The 18,910-nt window shown below is 38.1% G+C and overlaps 4 protein-coding genes across 7 annotated transcripts; 3 read left to right on the top strand and 1 right to left on the bottom strand.

The window, feature by feature from the left end:
* The first annotated feature begins 298 nt into the window (after positions 1-298).
* On the top strand, positions 299-2,190 carry LOC140801682 (NAC domain-containing protein 104-like). The gene is made up of 3 exons (XM_073156909.1): positions 299-1,369; positions 1,477-1,781; positions 1,901-2,190. Exons 1-3 carry the CDS (start codon positions 1,210-1,212, stop codon positions 2,027-2,029), a joined length of 594 nt encoding a protein of 197 aa, XP_073013010.1. The 5' UTR covers positions 299-1,209; the 3' UTR covers positions 2,030-2,190.
* Positions 2,191-4,921: 2,731 nt separating this feature from the next.
* LOC140801708 (uncharacterized) lies at positions 4,922-7,504 on the top strand. Its single transcript, XM_073156953.1, has 6 exons — positions 4,922-5,030; positions 5,625-5,826; positions 6,653-6,721; positions 6,808-6,883; positions 6,953-7,017; positions 7,123-7,504. The coding sequence occupies exons 2-6, from the start codon at positions 5,644-5,646 to the stop codon at positions 7,216-7,218; spliced, it is 489 nt and encodes a 162-aa protein (XP_073013054.1). The 5' UTR covers positions 4,922-5,030; positions 5,625-5,643; the 3' UTR covers positions 7,219-7,504.
* Positions 7,505-7,541: 37 nt separating this feature from the next.
* On the bottom strand, positions 7,542-11,819 carry LOC140801707 (3'(2'),5'-bisphosphate nucleotidase-like). The gene is made up of 8 exons (XM_073156952.1): positions 10,422-11,819; positions 9,784-9,859; positions 9,419-9,492; positions 9,143-9,345; positions 8,500-8,710; positions 8,324-8,422; positions 8,085-8,238; positions 7,542-7,823 (listed from the first exon to the last, which is right to left on the bottom strand). The coding sequence occupies exons 1-8, from the start codon at positions 10,653-10,655 to the stop codon at positions 7,651-7,653; spliced, it is 1,224 nt and encodes a 407-aa protein (XP_073013053.1). The 5' UTR covers positions 10,656-11,819; the 3' UTR covers positions 7,542-7,650.
* LOC140801706 (ACT domain-containing protein ACR3-like) lies at positions 11,800-17,144 on the top strand. Of its 4 annotated transcripts, none has more exons than XM_073156949.1 (8): positions 11,800-11,941; positions 12,965-13,040; positions 13,271-13,316; positions 13,660-13,774; positions 13,876-13,943; positions 14,266-14,886; positions 15,343-15,447; positions 16,486-17,144. In XM_073156949.1, exons 2-8 carry the CDS (start codon positions 12,982-12,984, stop codon positions 16,807-16,809), a joined length of 1,338 nt encoding a protein of 445 aa, XP_073013050.1. In that variant the 5' UTR covers positions 11,800-11,941; positions 12,965-12,981; the 3' UTR covers positions 16,810-17,144. The 4 variants fall into 4 exon arrangements, with proteins under 4 accessions (XP_073013050.1, XP_073013052.1, XP_073013049.1 ...); XM_073156951.1 differs by having other exon boundaries at positions 13,556-13,774; XM_073156948.1 differs by having other exon boundaries at positions 11,896-12,044.
* Positions 17,145-18,910: the final 1,766 nt, after the last annotated feature.

Below are 18,910 nucleotides of genomic sequence, written 5' to 3'. Positions count from 1 at the left end.
TAGTCTTCTTATTTTTATTTTATTTTTATTAAATTTATGTATTGGAGTTAAGCTTAAGCTGATATAGAACGGTTATTGTAAGTCCTACATTGATATCCTATTGATCACTGTCTGCTCTAAAAACTTAAGTTGATATAGAAGGATTTGTTGGCTAAAATTAAATGGAGGAATTTCCTGCATCTGGGTCTGTAATTGATCTGGTGTTTTAATATATTCTGGGTGGTGGAGAGGGAACTTAATTGGGTTAGCATCTGGGTGCCCCCATTTGTATTGGCACCAACCAGTCTACAATGGTGGTATTAGCCTTTTTGGGCTTAGAGAGAGGGAATTCTTCTTGCTTGATGGCTCTTGTTGCAGAGTAGTAGTACTAGTAGTAGAATATCTCCAGTAGGGAAGCAAAAGGACAAGAGAATATTGTGAGAGTATGTGGGCTTGGCAATGATTGCTGAGTTCCAAGCCACAATGGAGAGAGAGAGAGAGAGAGAGAGAGAGAGAGAGAGAGAGAGAGAGAGAGAGAGAGAGACTAATATGGTTTCTTCTTCTTCTTCTTCTTCTTCTTCTTCTTCTTCAGGTGATGGCCCTTGTACTTTGCCAACCCCCTCAAGTGTGCAGTGGAAGGTAATGTATCAATGTATGATGTGGGGATGAAGGATACAAAGGATGACATACTTATTGAGATGGAATGACATGGGCATGACTGCTTGTCGATGTACATTAAAATATAAACCAACCACTGTAGCTTAATGGTTAAATTCTATAGGCCTATAATAAAATTAATTTTTTGTGTTGATGTTGAGATTGATATTTAGTGTATGTTTTTTTACTGAAGTATAGAATGCTAGTCAACTAGTTCACTTATTTGGAGACTTGGCAAAGAATCTTAGTAAGAAGTCTACAAATTGCAAGCAAAAAGGTGATGACCCACTACTTGTATATGAACATAACTTAGTTCTAAGATTAGAATATGAGCATGTCCTATATTAATACCTCATCAATAACACTTTATTAATGAGATGCTTCTTAGTTAATAGTTGCATATCAAATTCCTTCAAGGTATCATATCTCTAGACTTGTTCACATCCTGGACACTATATCTATATCTATATATATATATATATAGCATTCAGAGGACAAGCCACTACTCTATATATACCCACGATACTCTTTACTCTCTCTTAGCTCTCTCTTTCTTCATCTCTCATCACAAAAATGGGAGAAGGAGGCAACCTCCCTCCTGGCTTTCGCTTCTTCCCCTCCGACGAAGAGCTCGTCGTCCATTTCCTCCGCCGCAAGTCGGCATCCCTCCCTTGCCAGCCTGATATCATCCCTACCATTGACCTCCATCACCATGATCCATGGGACCTCAATGGTAATTAATTTCTACATACCTCACTCCTTAATTACATATATATGTTTCAATTTTCTGAGTGAGCTGGCTAGACTTCTTATATATATACATACATATATATATTGAAGGTAAAGCTCTTCAAGGAGGCAACCAATGGTACTTCTTCACCCATAAGACTCAAAGTAGATCCTCCCCAAATGGACATTGGAGCCACGCCGGCGGCCGCGATGAGCCGGTAACCAGCGTCGGCGTGAAGAAGACGTTCATCTTCTATTGTGGCGACCAACCGCATGAAGGGATCAAAACCAACTGGGTAATGCATGAGTACCACCTATTGGATACTACTACTACTAGTAGCAGCAGCAGCAGCAGCAGCAGCAGTAGCAAGAACTCTAATAGAGCTCTCAAGAAGAGAGGAGTACATCAAAGAATAGTAAGTATATTTACACACACACACACACACACACACACACACACATATATATATATATATATATATATATATATATATATATATCTTAAGTTAAGTCTCAATAAGTTGGAACTTTATAGGAATCGAACGAGTGGGTGATATGCCGAGTGTACGAGACGAGCTGCCATGACGAAGGGGCCGAGCTTTCTTGCTTGGATGAAGTGTTCTTGTCGTTGGATGATCTGGATGAAGTAAGCTTGCCAAAGTGATGATCATAGAGCAATACACAAGAAAGAAAAGAAAAGAAAAGGAAAGGAAAAAAAAGAAACGAAATTAATCTAACCGTGCATTGTGCTCATAGTTATTAGTTCCTCAAATGAGGTGTATCCATGCAACACTAAGTTATACATTGGGGACCCTCTTTTGCAAATTTGGTCTAGTTTTCTTTTTTGGTCAAAAGTTATATATATATATATATATATATATTATAAGAACACAACTTTGAGAGCATCCTGAGAAACAAATAGGCCTAATTTGCCACAAAAAATATATGTATACAAAAGTTTTTGGTGGCTTTTTTTGTGTGCCAAAAAAGAAAAAGAAAGTTTTCATTTGGGTTGGAGCTTACGTAAGAGCTTCGTTATCCATGTCGTCAATGGGGGGATAAGTCCTTATTCCTGCACAATTCCACAAACGCACGCGTGGGAGAGGAATAAGTAGTGGAGCTTCCTTGAATATTATATAAATAATTGGTGCAATTCTTGGGAGTATGCCAATTATGCCAAACAGTAACCTTAAAATTAACTTGGGTTAATTAAATTAATAATGAGCAATATAGTATTCCACTACTCTAGGAAAAGGTGCCTTAGTTCTTCATTTGTATTACATTTAAAATAATAATCAGAATAACCCTAGCAATAGTAAGACTAACTTATATAGATATAGCTCTTAAGAACAAGGTGTTAAATGGCAAAATTAGTGATATGAATAGATGAGGAAGATGAAGATCCATTATCAATAAATAAAATATTTCATAAGCACACCTATCATATGAGCTGGAGAAGATTTAAGCCTAACTCCCTGCTTGGGCCACTACTTGACTTTATCTCAATTACTTTCATGAAGTCACTGTCATAAAATAATGCCACTCTCTTTGCTTCATAAGCCAGTAACCACATTGACCTTTTGTGGCATAAACAACCACAACAAGCTCTCTCTCTTGGAAACTTGGTTACTTACTTCTCCTAAAAAGTACCAAAAGCATGCATGTAAAGTGATAGTAGATTAATCTCTGCAACCTATGAACAATTGATCCCACAACCAATTAGAATGTGGCAAGTTCTTATAACCCAAGTTGTAGAGAACCTTGGTTTTCATATATTTAGTTGGTAGAAGGTGGACTCTCTTCTCACAGTGAGGAAGTCACTTATTTTTTATAATTAAAATATAATTAAAAAGATGTTAGAAGCTTAAAAGACAACTTAGGTGGACCAAAAATAATACATCCCAAGGGTCGACAAAATCATATGGTGCTCAGATAGTCCTGAGCCATATTAGTAAAAAGTTAAATTTATATATTTAGCGTAATTAGCCAGTAAGTGAGCAACTTGATCAGTCTTATGGTAAAAAATTATCTTCTAAAATTTGTGAAAGAGGTAATTAAATATTTACAGTCTTCAATTATTCCTTTTCGAAGGACTAAACTTTTGATGAACTAATTTAGTTTTCTTTGGCTCCCAAGCTATACTAGAAATAGCATCACTTCAGTTGTATGGGTCTCCTCATACACACATCTGTTTTACTATTTGGCTCAGAAACACCATTGATATTAATTTTAACTCAGTCTGAGTTTGGGGTTGCCATTAAATTCTATTTTTAAGATTTTTAAAAATATAATTATCATTAAGGGAGTCTTGATAGTATTCTCCGGTCATCGTCAATATGTGGATAGTACTATTCTTTCAAATTTTGTTCTAATGATCTTGATTATAAATTTTCTTAATCCAATCATCATTGAAAGAGAGAGAAAGAGGTGCTCAACCTTCCAACATATGTTACATCTAAAGATCAACTAAGATGCATTGCTTATATAGTTAGTGAAGAAGTCACTTATTAAATATATTTTCTGTAATAAATATTAAATATAGAGAAGTTCTTGAAAGTAGCTATTTTCTTCTCTCATTTTTTAGTGCAATATCTTATGATTAATTTTACTGAGGAGCGCAAAATAAAAAATAAAAAAAATCTTTTATAACAAAATAATAGATTACACTATGTGCATCGGAGGCGGCTCGCTACAGTTTGTTTACTGAGAAGGTTAATTTGAAATATCTAACTTATATATCGAAGAGTATTAGTCTCTCGTTGATTTGAGATATCCAACTTATATATTAAAAAGTATTAGTCTTTTTATCTTATCTATAAAATTAATCTTCTAGAGACACCTAATGTATTTTTTTTTTGTCAAAAAAAAAGGCTTGGGAGTTAGGTTTAGGTCACAAATTTTTTTTATAACCTAAGTGCAATAGTTGGTTTGACATTAGACACAAGAAGGTATTACTTTTAACTAGTTTAGGATGTCACTTTTTGGCTTGCGTCTAATGTTGGATAGAATGGTGGATTTGTTAATTAGGTGAGTTAGGAATGATTAGTGGGCTAATCTCATTATGTTAATTGGCATCAAAGCAGCACGAGGTCAAAGTATATGGAAGAGAATCTAAGGACGTGGCTTGTAAGTGAAGTTTAAGGAAGTTTAAGTCAGCCAATAAATAAGTGAATTTGCATTGAAATTGGAGTATTAATTTAAGGATAGATTTCGTATATAACTCTTAATTTCTAGCAGTGTTAACGAAAAATATTAAATGACCACCTTACCCTTAATTTTTTATCTATTCTTTTCTCTAAGACAAGGGTAAAATGATCCCTAAAGGGTCTAATATGTAATTCAAAGAGTCTATGCATAATTATTTCTTAACTTTAAATTGTATATGATATAGAATTAGGTCCATAATTAAACTAAAAGCTTTGGGCCAAGTTTTAGCCCAATGGGCCCCGCCCGTTTTGATTGCTACACCAATGAAGTCGGCGACGGTAATGCTCTTACATTTACTCGTTGCCGTCTTACCTTTTGGTATTAGCCGGCATTTAGCCCTCCGATTTCTTGAGACTATAATTGCTCCTAAAGCCAGCTTCTTCGTCATCGGCATTTCGTCGAACTTCTCCCGCTCGTCCTCTCTCCGTAGCTCGATCTCCGTCTTCGGAACTAAAAAGGTCTTTCCTTTTCCTCTAGTTTGTGTCCTCCTGTATCTTTTTGCAGTTTTCCTGAGATTAATTGCAATTATTTCATTCTGGCCATTATGGATTGTATGTTAAGGAAACGGATTATGAATAAGGAAAGTAGTAGAGAGATTGGCATAGGCAGTTGTAACGGATGCCAGTCTCATTAGTAGGCACCAGAATAAGCTTGCGAGTAGAAGATATAGTGAAACCCTAGATAGAAGAATTAATCTATCGAGGCGTAGGTCGTGGAAAAGAAACTATGTTGAGCTAAACTTATGGTGAAATGAAAGAGGGATTCATTTTAAAGGTAGGGCTTGTGTGGAGTATGTAGCTGTCGGAGTCATTCTATTATTAATTCTTATCTGAAAATTGTTTCTTCTTCATGCTTGATTGATCTGCTTTTGTTTTACTTTATCAATCGCAGATCACATTTAGGGTTTAATTCCATTTTCCCTTGACGGTATAATAAGTAGTCTGTGCTTCTTTTATTTCTTTAAGCCTATTTAGTCTTGGCTCCTTGTCTTATATCTAAATTGGATGTATGCAGTTTAATCATCATGATTCTATTTCTTGCTTGATTTCCAGATTAGAGGTTCACTTGGGTATGGCATCAAAAGAGTTGGATGAAAGAATTTCAGAGCTGGGTATAGGTGCAGAACCGCAATCAAATGGTGAAAGTAAAATGCTGGAGAATCAATCATTGGATGGCGATGTACATATCACATGTTTCACGGAGGATTTACATGATGTCACACTTCATTTTCAGATCATAAAGTTGGTGAAGCAGGTAAAAGATCGTTCAAGCACACGGTGTGGTTTCTGTGCAACGATCTAATCATCATGTGGGCTTCCGCTGAAGTGTTTTTTTTCCTAATATTGCTTGATTTTGTTGATTAATCTGCTGTGATATTTTATTGGTTGCACCATTTAATATTTGGGTGATGAATCTTCTGCAATAGATTGATCTATATGGTGAGCGGAATAGATGGTGGAAATGACTATACAGTGGAAAAGGAAGAAATATGCTATAATTCAGCTCATTCTTTTGTTACATATTAAAGCTTGTTCCATAGGGGTCAAATTTGTACCACTAAACTAAGCATCAAGTCAGCATGTTCTAGTTGAGGAAATCTGATTTAAGTTCACCATTGAGCAGGTAGAGCTGCATAAATTGCAGTATGTTTGGTAGAATATTTTTCTATGGATCCATAGGAGTAGATGAGGCATATTATAGTTCAACAGCGACAGACCTAGAGTGTTATTCTGTGTAGGCCAAAACAAAGGAATTGTTCAAAACCAATTTTAGCACTGCTGAATCAAACAAGTGCATTGAGTTGCTATTTTATAAGCAACTTGTGCAGTGGTTCACCTTCTCATGCTATCTTTTGTGTTGGTAGTGTTTACCATCAAATCAAGCTTATTATTATGTGCTTTGGGTTTCTGTTGAACTTTAAAGAGGTAGGTCGTTGAGTTTTGAATCTTGGATAGATGTGAACCTTTCTTGTAGGAAGGCTTAATGAATCATGTTTCTTTTGGCAAGCTTCTTTTCTCCTGAATTTTCAAAATTCCAATGCTTGCTTAATGATCTTCTTACTGCTGATTAATTGGTACAGATATATGTATGGGTTGGATGCAACACTGCAAAGTTTGGCCATTTATATGCCGCTGCAACAACTCGACCGGTAGTGAAATGTTGACAAACTAATGCCAGTGCAGTTAGATTACCTGAAATTTTGACCTTATTTTTCTCTCGTTGGATTATTTGCAGAACAATACAGTGGGCGTTACTCCCATACTAGGAGGAAGTGCTGATAATACTGGCTCGTCCATTGCTCGGCGTTTAGGTATATGATTGTAGCTACATAAGTTACCTCTTTGACGGCCAACGATAACGATTTATTATTTTCTTCCAGTTCTAAAGACAGGTCTTAATATAGTTCTGGCATGCAATATTCCTAAAGACAGCCCCATGCTTGAGGTAGTATTTCTGAATCTCACATTTGTATGCAGTTGGTTACCCTTTGGCTTAAGTGCTCAAATAAGTGGCAATTTTGATCATCTTATTTTGTGGCTTGCGTTTCAGGCAGCTGCAGAAAGGAAACTGATAGAGAAGTTGAGAATTTTAGGTTACATCAGACACAAACTTGAGGGATCGACCAGTACTTCCTCAGGATCATGATAAATTACTAGCAAGTGACTTGCTTCCACTTTACTCATCTTCAGACCTGCCAGTGTCCTATTCTTCAAGTTGGTAGATTTGTTTACCCAGCACTCGTGGATTTTTTTTTTTGCAATAATCTGAACAATTGGGTGCTTCGTCCAATTTCAATCTACACTTTTTGTGGAGAGTTATATATATTTTTTCTTCCATTTGCGGGTGGAGGCATCTCCTGTTATAAGTGCATGTTATGTATGTAGAATCAAATTAATCTTTGATAATTTTTCTGACTCATTTGAACTGCTAACCTTTTGATGTTGTCCCAAATCCAGCAGACTCTATGGTTAAAAAGTATTCAGATCCATTAGTTTCAAATTTATCACACTTTAGCTGGTAAAAACCAGACAGTTAGTTCCATACAAAACGATAAATGACATCCATCATAGAAAAGGATTACAAGAGGGAAGCAGCCTGGTTTTTCTCCCGTATAGCTTCTTGAACTGCATTTAGCAGTGATGGCATTAAAGCCCTATTTGTCACAATAATGCCTGTGTCGAGATCAAGGAACCTCCCCTTTGAGAAGTCCAGATTATTTCCTGCAGCATCTGTCACTAGGCCACCAGCTTCTGCAGAACATCATGAATGGAGCAAGTGGTTAAAAGAAGAAAAATGTGGGCAACTTTTTGCTTACTTTTATCTGAATTTTGATGTTGGATAGTGCTCAAAAGGTTAAAGGGATGATTGGATAGTGCTCAAATGGTTAAAGAGACTCAAATTGGATGAGTGTATCTAAATTAAAATCCCGATGGCACCGCTTTAACCAGACATCATTAAATTATCATTTATCTATAACAAAAAAGGAAACCAAGAAATTCATATATGCATACCAGTGACAACAATACAACCAGCTGCATGATCCCATATCTTCTCGCGGTAACCTTTATGTGGGAGGCGCAAGTATATGGCACCATCTCCTCGGGCCAGGGCACCATATTTTGCCTGACTATCAATTCTGACAGGGGGTGCCTGGACACCAAGTTTCTACTCGGAAACAAAGAATATATCCAACTCAGGACTTTGCATATCTCTCAAGAATGGAAGACAAAGATGAGCCATTTACCCATACCTCTGCTATAGCTCTGGATAAATCATGCAGTGAATGTGCTGCCTCAAAAGATTCAAAAAATGAAGCATCTGCTGGATTCTCATTGGAACTGACATGAATCTGAAGAAAGCCGAGTAAATCAGAAAAAAAGGAAGGAAAAAAGCTTGGGTCATAAGAACAGGAATCAGAGGATCAACCTTTGTTGGTGAAGAGCCATTCAGCAATTGCATTTCTGCTCCATCACCAATTTTAGCAGAGAAAAGGCAACCGATCGGGTTTTCATGATATTGCTCATCAACACTGTGAATTGGCATAAGAGGAAGATTTGGACATGCCAAGACACCTAACACTACTCTCCCCTCATCAAGCAATGCCAATGCAATTGCATATTGATCTCCTCTTAGGAACCTGAATTGAATACCATACATGAAGACAGACTACAAAAGAAAAGTTGGTTGATATGGAAGATCAGCAACAGAACATCTAGGTTATCCTATGCATCAGTGATCAATAACTAACAGCACAAAAGAGAGAAATAATCTTGATCAGGTACTCCATAGCCTTATGTCCCAAGTACTTGGGTTCAGCTGAAAAAATTGCAAACTGAGCATTCATCATTAACATATAGTAAATAGCTAATGTTGTAAGGGTTTGCTAAATCACAAGGATCTGACTCACACCCACAAAAGACACTCCTACCTGAACCATGTAAAGTTGATTTCTATGCACTATGAACAAAGCCTGACCATCAGTGCATGATAGAGATGGCTGATATGTCATTGAGAGTGAAGCATTGAAAATAGTAAGATAAAAGTTCCAAACTTGAATCACCGCACTCACCCTTTAGTTCCATCTATAGGATCCAATACCCAATGTTGGCCAGAAGGGCCCCCTTCAGATTTGCCACTATCAATAGCAGCAAGAACAGCTTCTTCGGATACCACGATATTGTACGTACCATCGGTAGAAAGAGTATCATTTACTAGGTTGGTTATGCGCTTCAATGTTTCTTGGGCTCCATCTTTCCGTAAGTCCCCTGAATCCTATAGGTGTACATGCCAGGTAACTTTTCCAACACATATCAGACAAAAGAATTTATAATCCAGTCCACATTACCTCCTCAGCCACCAAAGAAAAGGATGCAGAAGAAAGTTCCAAGTTCAAAACAAGGCTTACTAATGCTTGTGAACCTGCAGATTTAGGAGAAGGAATGGAAAGTGAGGGTTTCCTCTGATAATAAGCTATTTAGGAGGTAAAATTCAGCAATAATCCCACCCAAATAGGGAGATCATCAGACAGATCCGAACTGTAGTTTATAAGATCACTGCCAAGCATAATAGGCCCTATGAACTGTTCTCCTCCTTAAAACCATTACTTCTTTCTATTGACTAAATGTTTTTCTTCAATCAACAAGAGGAAGTACCATCATGCATGAATAAAAGCTCAATTGAAAAAACCTAAATGTAGTGTTTAGTTGATACCATAATCAGCTACTGTGACAGGACTTTTATCAGCTTTCGATTGAACATCTGACTGCCCAAGTTCCTTTTGTACAATCTGGAAAATTAATAATTAAAATAAAATACGGTTCCATGATCTTGAACGAGCAACTAAATGCATAATATCATCTATTTAAGCAGAAAGAAACAGAATTAGAGCAGCAGTACTGTTTCCTTCACAGGATCGAACCTGCAATATAGTTTTCACTAGGAAGTTGTAGTTCAACTTTAAAACTAATTAAAGTGGTTTTGCATGTCTATAAAAATGCAGCCAGTATTCCAATCCTAATTGGTGGAAGCTTGAAAGATAACATTACTGCACCTATTGGGACCATAGACATTAACTTAATCTAGTGTATTGTTCTTCATAAATCATTCCATTGTCTTCGATCAGGTTAGCCCCAAATCCTACAAAATCACCATAGCAGGAAAATTCTAATCTCTAAATTTTTAAGCAACCAAAAAAAAAAAAACATGACGAAAAGAGGAAAAAAGAGTAAAATTCGGCATAAACTCAACATCACCCCCTGGTACTCTTCAAAAATCTCATCTTTCTCTCAAGAAAAGCGTACTCCATCCGCACAACTTAACCAAATGGAAGAATTAGTACAGAGGCCAACCCGGCAGAGACGAGCGGCGAGAGAGGCCGCCTTCTTGGCGGCGGCGAGCTCCTTGTCGTAAGAAGGCATGGAAGCCACCGGAGAGGGAGACCTACGAGAGCGGAGGCGAGGGGAGGAGGAGATGGATCGGCAAGAGAAGAGGAGGCGATAGGGTTTGGTAGTGTAGTAGAGTGAGGGAAGTGGCCATGGGTTGTTAATTGAGGAGAGGGCGGTGAGGCTCGCTCGAGTTGCCATTTGGCTTGGGGGTAGTTTAGGGTCGCGCTAACATCTGTACCCACCCTTACCGCACGTGCATCTCCACCTCCTTTTGCCTCGAGATTTGGGAGGTTAGTATGCCACCCTTTTAACGGTAAGGATTAATCACAATGAGTGTAGCTTTTTATTATTATTATTTATGAGTCTGAAGACTAGATATAGGCGGGACAAATGACCAACTCTCCTTAGATACAGAGGCACTTAGGCCCCACCGAGCTTTTAGCTATCTAGTCTAGGCTTCAAGCCATATGTGTCGTCGAACAATTGCTCTGAACTAAACGTCATCGAGACCTGCTTTAAGCTGATGTGCTGCAGAGTTATTCCTCCAAGCTAACCACACTGTTGAGCCATCAACCGAATCAAACCAAGCTACTAAACTACCAAATAATTTTTCCACAATATTATTTAGAGTTGAAGTTAAACTCATAACATCATTGGTCATAGAAAACTGTACCTACTAATTCTATTACAATTTGTTGGTATAATGATTTAACATATATCTAATTTGCTGCTTTAGTTAGGATCCTAACAAATTCGAGTAAAAATTTCTAACCAGGATAACAAATTATTTAACCCTAATGATTGGGTACTAACTGATGGGCATTATGTTTCTCACGTGGCGCTCGGGCTATCGTCGGTTCCATCTGACTACCACCTCCCACCAACTCACGTGATACACCATGAGGGTATTATCGTCATTCCACATCCTGTCGGTCCTATGCCTAACATGATGCATTATACGGCGATTTTCTCGTCCCGGGTCGTATCAAAAGGCAAGCATCGGCCGTCCATCTCGTCGCACGTTGGCCACACGGTAGGACCCCATGTCGAAGTAGCGCAGCCATCCGTTATACATATAATAATGTTCTTTTCTCTAAGACATTTACATTTGACACCCTATGTTTGACACTAATATTAAACTAATGTAGGGTTTTAAGTGCAAAATTATCTTTCTATCCGGCCAGTCATCTGAGCCGTCAAACATGGCTGGTAGCATCACGGCCCCTCGCTAAGCGCCTCGCGTCGTTTCCTCCTCCTCAAAAAATATCTTCGTGTATAAATAGGTGATTTATTTAGACTATATCAGTATATTATTTTGTGGCATCCCACTTGTTCGATAGAATGTGCATTAGAGAGAAGAGAGAGATAGATAAGAGTAGTGCAAGTGCTCTTCCGACGTCGAAAGATACCACCATTCCCCCAAATCCTCTATAGGAGGAGGAGAAAGAAGAAGAGATAGAAGGAAGAAAGAAAGAAAAAAAGAGGTACTCGTCTCATCCCTATCTGGGCTTCCCCAATTCTCTAGAAGTCTCCTTCTATATTGAGTACCAGCGTGGCAGACAGGAGGAGAACGAGACGGGAGAGGAGGTACTCGTCGTATCCCCATTTGATCTTGGACATCTTGATTTCAGGACTGCTGTGATTTTTCGTTCTCGCCGGTTTCTTGGAAGGATTCCTCTTGAGCGCTGTCTGTTCGATAGAATGTGTGTGTGTGCGTTTAAGAGAGGAGAGGAGAGGAGAGAGAGTTAGTCATTTGCCGACCAAGAAGAAATCTTGGCGGTTTTCGGAAAGAATCTGTGAGATAGATGAATTGAATCTCGATCCCGTCGGTTTTTTGCTACGGATTCCCCTCCCTTCTTCTTGGTTTGGGAAAGAAGCGGTTCATTTCCGGCTCTCCTTTTGCTCTCCTCTTTCCTCCGCTGGCTCTCCTCCTATCGTAGTAGCAAGTTGTCTTGGAGGCGATTCCCACCCGTACGATCTCTATCGCACGGCTCCCGTGCTAATCTCGATGTCTTTGTCTGCCTCAGTGGCTTCCGACACGGAAGTCACCACTTCTCCTCACGCCGTCTTCCCCCGCACCGCATAATCATATCTATGCGGACTAGTTGTCCGTGTTCCGCCCCATCCATTGGAGAGCGAGGGAAGTACAGCGACCGCCAATGGTTATTGGCCACGTGTGCTTTTCATGAAAATGCACACTTTTTAATCGCACCACTCCACTACTACTTTTGACGACCACCAGTCCTTTTAGCTTTCTATACTATCGGGGCCACAGTGGCGTCGAATATTTTTAATCACCGCACAGTCATGTCCACGTGGAATTTGGATTCCTATGGATACTTTCCTAGCACGCCAGAATCATATCATATGCTTACTTTTGGATCCACCGTTGGTTACTATTAGTTTTATAACTACATGTCTGTTAGCTAATCCAAAAAATATTTCATGTTATTTTTTTAACAGATAATTATAATGCTTTAAGGTATGCTAATGTATTTCTTGCACAGGGGTTGACTTTCCGAATATGTCGCCGTACTTTGACCCCGAGTATGATAACTACAATCAAAATATCAATCCCCCCAGGTATATCTCTGTGTGCTTGCATAAGATGGGAATATAATATAACTGAAAGTAAAGTATATGTTTGGACTTTGGAGGTAATTATTACTTGTTCTAGTCATAGGAGATTAATTTTGAGAATGCTGGACCACATTCCATTGAATTCTCTTTCACTTTTGTTGGTATTCTTGATTTTTATCACCACATAAAGTTATGTTGTAGACACTAAGATCCTTACAACTTGGTTCTTGCAGAGTGTGTATAGACAATGAAACCTCTGACGACTGTACATTAATAAAGGTAAGCCCTCCTTGATCTTAATTTGGCTATCACTTAAAAGAACTCATATCTGGTGCTTGTGATCATCTTGCCTCAGCTATTAGGGGTAATATCATGATTGCAAGTTCAATTACCTGCATCTGGGGAAGGGTAGAAGTTCTATTTGAAGCTAACTGTAGCAAATTCGAACCTCAGTTCTGTGTCAATTTTTCTTCCCTATCTAACTATTATCTGAAAGATTCTTTTTGTTTGCTCAACAGACTTCAAAGATCTCTCTTTCATCATAACATTCCTAAATGTTAAAAAAATCTACTGAATCTGGATTTACGCTTGATGGGACTACTATTTTATCCTTGATGGCCAGGTGGATAGCATGAACAAGGAAGGGATACTGTTAGAAGTGGTCCAGGTACTAAGTGACCTGGACCTAGCCATCTCCAAAGCTTACATAGTTTCTGATGGCAAATGGTTCATGGATGGTAAGATAGAACCAGAGTTCAGCGCAATGCTGATCTTTAAATCAACCTTGATTTGGTTAACTAACTTTGATGCTTTGCTTTGGTGTTATGGCTGAATGCAGTTTTTCATGTGACTGATCAGCAAGGTAAGAAGATTACTGACCAGAAGACCATCGAGTATATTGAGAAGGTACATTTCCTTCAGCTGCATTGATTATCAGCATCTTCCACTATTTTACAACATAATCTTACTATGTAATAGTATTCTCAATTTATAATATGTAGTATGTCCAATCGACTGCTTTGTTGAATAATGGTGATATATGTTTGAGGAAGTGATGACTTGTGGATAGTATTTGGTGTCTTTGATGTTTCATTAAGGGCATAAGGCTTCTAAGTAGCATTTTATGCACTCAATTCAGACTGAGGAGTTTAAGAAGCATTCCCCTCAGGCTTTAGCCTTCACTTTTATTGACGTGAATCACTAACCTTTTGTTTAATCCCCCTTTCAGGCTTTAGGCCCAGGGAGCAATATTGTAGACCGCAAAGGAGACTCTTCACCTGGAAAACCAGTGGGAATGCACTCAGTTGGTGAGCACACTGCTATTGAGCTCACCGGAACAGATCGTCCAGGCCTTCTTTCTGAAGTATTTGCTGTCTTAGCAAATCTGCATTGCAATGTAATCGCTTGTGAGGTCTGGACTCACAAGATGCGAGTTGCGTGTGTTGTCTATGTCAATGATGAGGCTACAAGTGCAGCAGTGGATGACCCTGCTCGTTTGTCTAAAATGGAGGAGCAGCTTAGGAATGTTTTACGTGGATATGGTGGTGATGCTAAGGGTGCTCGAACCAGCTTCTCGCTGGGATCCACCCATCTGGATCGTCGCCTCCACCAGTTGATGCTCGCCGACAAGGATTATGAGAGCGATGTCGGTGTAAAGGAAGGGAAGCATGACATGTCTCCAAAGCCTATCATAACTATTGATCGTTGTGACGAAAAAGGTTACTCTGTGGTGAACATAAAGTGTAAAGACCGATCCAAGTTATTGTTCGATATAGTGTGCACGCTGACTGACTTGCAGTATGTAGTCTTCCATGCCTCTATCTCATCTGATGGCTTCTATGGTTTGCAGGTACATTCATGGCTTTTAAAAAGACTCAAGGTTATATTATTATATCATGTTGGCATCTGTACTACTTTGTCCTTGATCTGCAAATTAGACAACTTAGTAATATTGGGTCTGCCAATCAAATTCTCTTCGATAATTTTGATTGCATTGAATAATTTATATTGAAGTACTTAGTGCATCGTGCTGAATACTGACTTCTGAGAAGCCTTTCATGGAAAGTATTTTTGATTGAATGTTTGTCCTTGTTTGTGTTTCCTCTCTTCAAATTCCACAATGGAAAAAAGTGGATTCCCTATGTTCGACATGTTTCATTTTCCAAAAAGGATAACATTTCTTGCCATAGTTGAGAAGTTGAGTCAATAGATTTGGGAACTATGATGACCAAAATGATCCATGTACAATTCAGTTATGTTTTGCTACTTGCTGCAAAATGTGTTTCTCAAAATTTGATATCTGCAGGAGCTGTATATACGTCGTAAGGATGGCTGTGCCATTGAATCTAGAGATGAAACAAAGAAGGTGATTAAGTGCCTTGAAGCTGCAATTCTAAGAAGAGCATCTGAGGTCAGTGAAAAACCTCTAGAAATTAGTTCGTCTTTTCAGGATTGGTATAAACTATTTGTGTCCACGATGCAAACACGAGTCTTGTGTTTCGTACTGTATTTCATTTATCGATTATAAGATCCAAGAATTTGAGTATACAATGAATAGGCGCTAACTTAGTGGAAAGGATGTTTGTGTATCTGTTGTGAAAAAATTCCCAATATCACAAGGTGAAGATGCAAACGGATTATTGGTAATGTCTATCAGCTTGTTACATAAGTAACCATTATGTTTGTCTATGTTTTCTTTAAATTAAATATGCAACATAATAGTTTTATTGAAGGTTATTGAAGGACAAGAAGAAGATAGCAACATAGCAAGAAACATGTAAGTGCAAGAACTGACATCCTAAAAGAGTCTGCCTGAATCTTGTTAAAGCAGTCAGTCATCAATGACCGACCGCATAACCTCAAATACCAGATGATAATAGTTAGTTTCTACTTTCTAGAAATAATTTTCTCAAGTCTTGATGTTTAGTGTTAATTTTTTTTGTTTCAGTCTGGTCATTATACTATGTTATTAGATTATGAACTCTCTTCTCATCTTTGAGAAGCACTTGAGCAAGTTATTTTGGGCAGATTGAGCATTACCTCTGAACATTAAAATGTTATAACGTGATAGATATCTCTATTGATGCCTGAAACTGGAATATGCTGATTGACTGAGTTTGTACATCATTCTACGAAAGGTGCATTGGGTATGTAGATAAACTGCTGTAATTTTTGTTTATGTGGATTTCCTCTCTGTTATTACTTTGCTTGGACAAATAAGGAACACCGCATATGGTATCTTGTTCAGCTTATCTTATCTTTGGTTGTACTGACTTCTGAATAATCTCTGATTGCTTGTGTTGATAGTAAACAAGCCCATTATGGTTTGCAGAAATATTATTCCTACGATATAGTATGTCTCCTAAGAAATTAGAAGTAAAGTGTTCACTGCAATTTTCAAATTTGCCAAGTATATATGTCTCTGGTTTTGATGGTGGAGTAATGACAGGGCTTGACTTTAGAGCTCCGTGGTAGAGATAGAGTGGGTCTCCTCTCAGACGTGACAAGAGTTCTTCGGGAGTATGGCTTGTCGGTCATGAGAGCCGACGTGTCAACAGTAGGAGAGCAAGCAATGAGTCAGTTCTATGTGCGTGATCCTGCGGGGAGTCCAGTGGACATGAAGACCATTGAGGCCCTGCGTCGAGAGATTGGGCAAACTGTGATGCTCAATGTGAAGAAGCTTCCTTCTGGTGCCAAGTCTGCAGACTCTGGTGATGCAGTAAAGACTAGCTTCTTTTCCTTTGAGAGCTTGATTGGAAGGTTCATGGCCTAAGTAAAGCAATATTTCTGCATGTTCTGGTGAGCGGCCTTGTCAACTGGGCCCTGCCCTTTTGATTCTCTTTAGTGTAACATTTGTAAAATGGAAGCCAAGGACGCAAATTAGTCCGAGGCTATGTGCAGGTCTAACAAGACCTTTGCCAGAAAGATGATACGCTTGTGCTGGTTCTCACTTCTCACTGACTGCTTGCACAGGAAACATTGTTTGCCGAAATGCAACCTTGTACATAAAGCTCTGCTAACATTTCCTGCAAGTACTTGTCCTGAAGTTCATTCTTATCGAATAATTCGCCATTTACGAATCCTTTGATGAAATTCTTATTTGTTGAACTTTGTTGTCTATATTCTGCATGATTCATCCTCATTCATTACTTTGGGCTGTCAAAAGCTCTCGCTGACTCAGCTGCAACAATACAATTCTATCACATTATGCCACGAGTCATGCAAAATCATCTTCTATAAGATAACTTCAGACCAAATTCTTGTCAAAGCTACTTGTTGAACAAGAGATTTATTGGTCGATTTTTGTCTGAAGCTTCAAACTAAATACTTTGCAGAGTTACTACTTTTGATAGTTTTTTGTGAAAATGTGAAACTAAATTTGATGCAGATAGATTCTCTTATTGGTGTGAGTGGCATGTAAAGAATACTAAACAAGAAAGAAACAGCAACAGCATTGATGTCCATGTATATATATACATATATCCTCTTACATCACCATAACAAGCTTACCATGACAGACATAGAAGCATGATCTGAAATGAATGGAGAACTTGGAGGGGGGAAAGAAACAGTTCAGTATCACCTAGCCGCCAGAGAGAGAGAGAGAGAAGTTGAACTACAATCTCATGTGATAGATATTAGGAAAAAGTTGGCAAGTAATATTTGATAGTTTCCTAAGCTCATTCAGGTAGTCTTAAGTTAGAGGAGAAAAAGCTCTGCAGACTACAATATAATACAAGTTTGGCTTCTGTCTTTTGGCTTTACAGAAAGAGCCAAAAGGCATTCCATCTAGAAGAGCTATCATGGGACCAGGACTCTAGTCCAAGTGCACAACACGTGCACCATAGAAAATGACACCCCAATATTTGACCCAATTAGAGAACGTAGAATTCAATGTACAGCTATTAGAGTTAAGAGGATCAAATTAGGGTCTTCCTTCTTGCAGTCTTCCCCTATTTGAATTCCCTCCTCCAACCTCTCTCTGTATCTCTCTCTCTCTCAAAATATTTCTTATTAGCTTTGTTTTATAAATTACAATCTCATGAGCTAATCATCAACTAGATAGCTGAGTTAATTCTCCTAAGAAACGGACTATAACGAGTTCAAATTATATAATACAACCAACCTATTATTTATAAGAGAAGTTACTCTATCATTAGGCTCATAATTTTCAAAAGTGATGAAAAAAGTAGAAATGGAAGTGAGAATTTTGATCCATGTCATCATTATTGTGCACTTTTTGTTGTTGTTGTTGTTGTTGCTGCTAAAAATTCACCAACTCCTGTAGCCTTATGTTTCTAAACCAAACTTTGGCACTTTGCAACAAGCCAAACAAAATGAGTATGATTTGGATGCTTGAATTCCATCCAATATTCACTGTGAACCATTGCAAATTCATCTATTTTCCCTTATCTTCTTCTCACCAATACAATCCTTGCAACTTTTATTTGAAAATTTGGGTCCATGCAGTCAAAAAAAAGTAAGGATGTGGACAGCTCCCCCACAGGTGGTTGCGAATGCTTGAACGCCAGTAAGAATTTGAGACCACTTTGATTGGCTTTCAATTTCAGCTCATGTTGATTAGTCCAAGTTTACAGCCATGGAATGGACATGAGTGGTAATACAATTTGACAAGTACCAATTTATATAATTTTCTTCTCTTGTTGTTAAAATGATACAAGTGTTGTTTATAATTCATTCACTAAAGAGCATCACCTTAGTTTGCCTTATCCCAATAATTAGCTAACCAGTTTGCAGTCTGATTTAGAAAATAATAATAATAAAGTTTGCCATATGTTTATTAAAAAAGAAAAGGAGATAGGAGAAAAAAATGAAAATTAGAGGAGTCCCCACTGAGATTCAATTGATTGATT

This window comes from Typha latifolia, chromosome 15 (assembly GCF_019914945.1).
Source record: "Typha latifolia isolate L0001 chromosome 15, TyphaL0001v2, whole genome shotgun sequence".
NCBI lineage: Eukaryota > Viridiplantae > Streptophyta > Magnoliopsida > Poales > Typhaceae > Typha > Typha latifolia.
The sequence above is the reverse complement of the archived record's forward strand: the minus strand, read 5'-3'. Positions and strand labels throughout refer to the sequence as shown.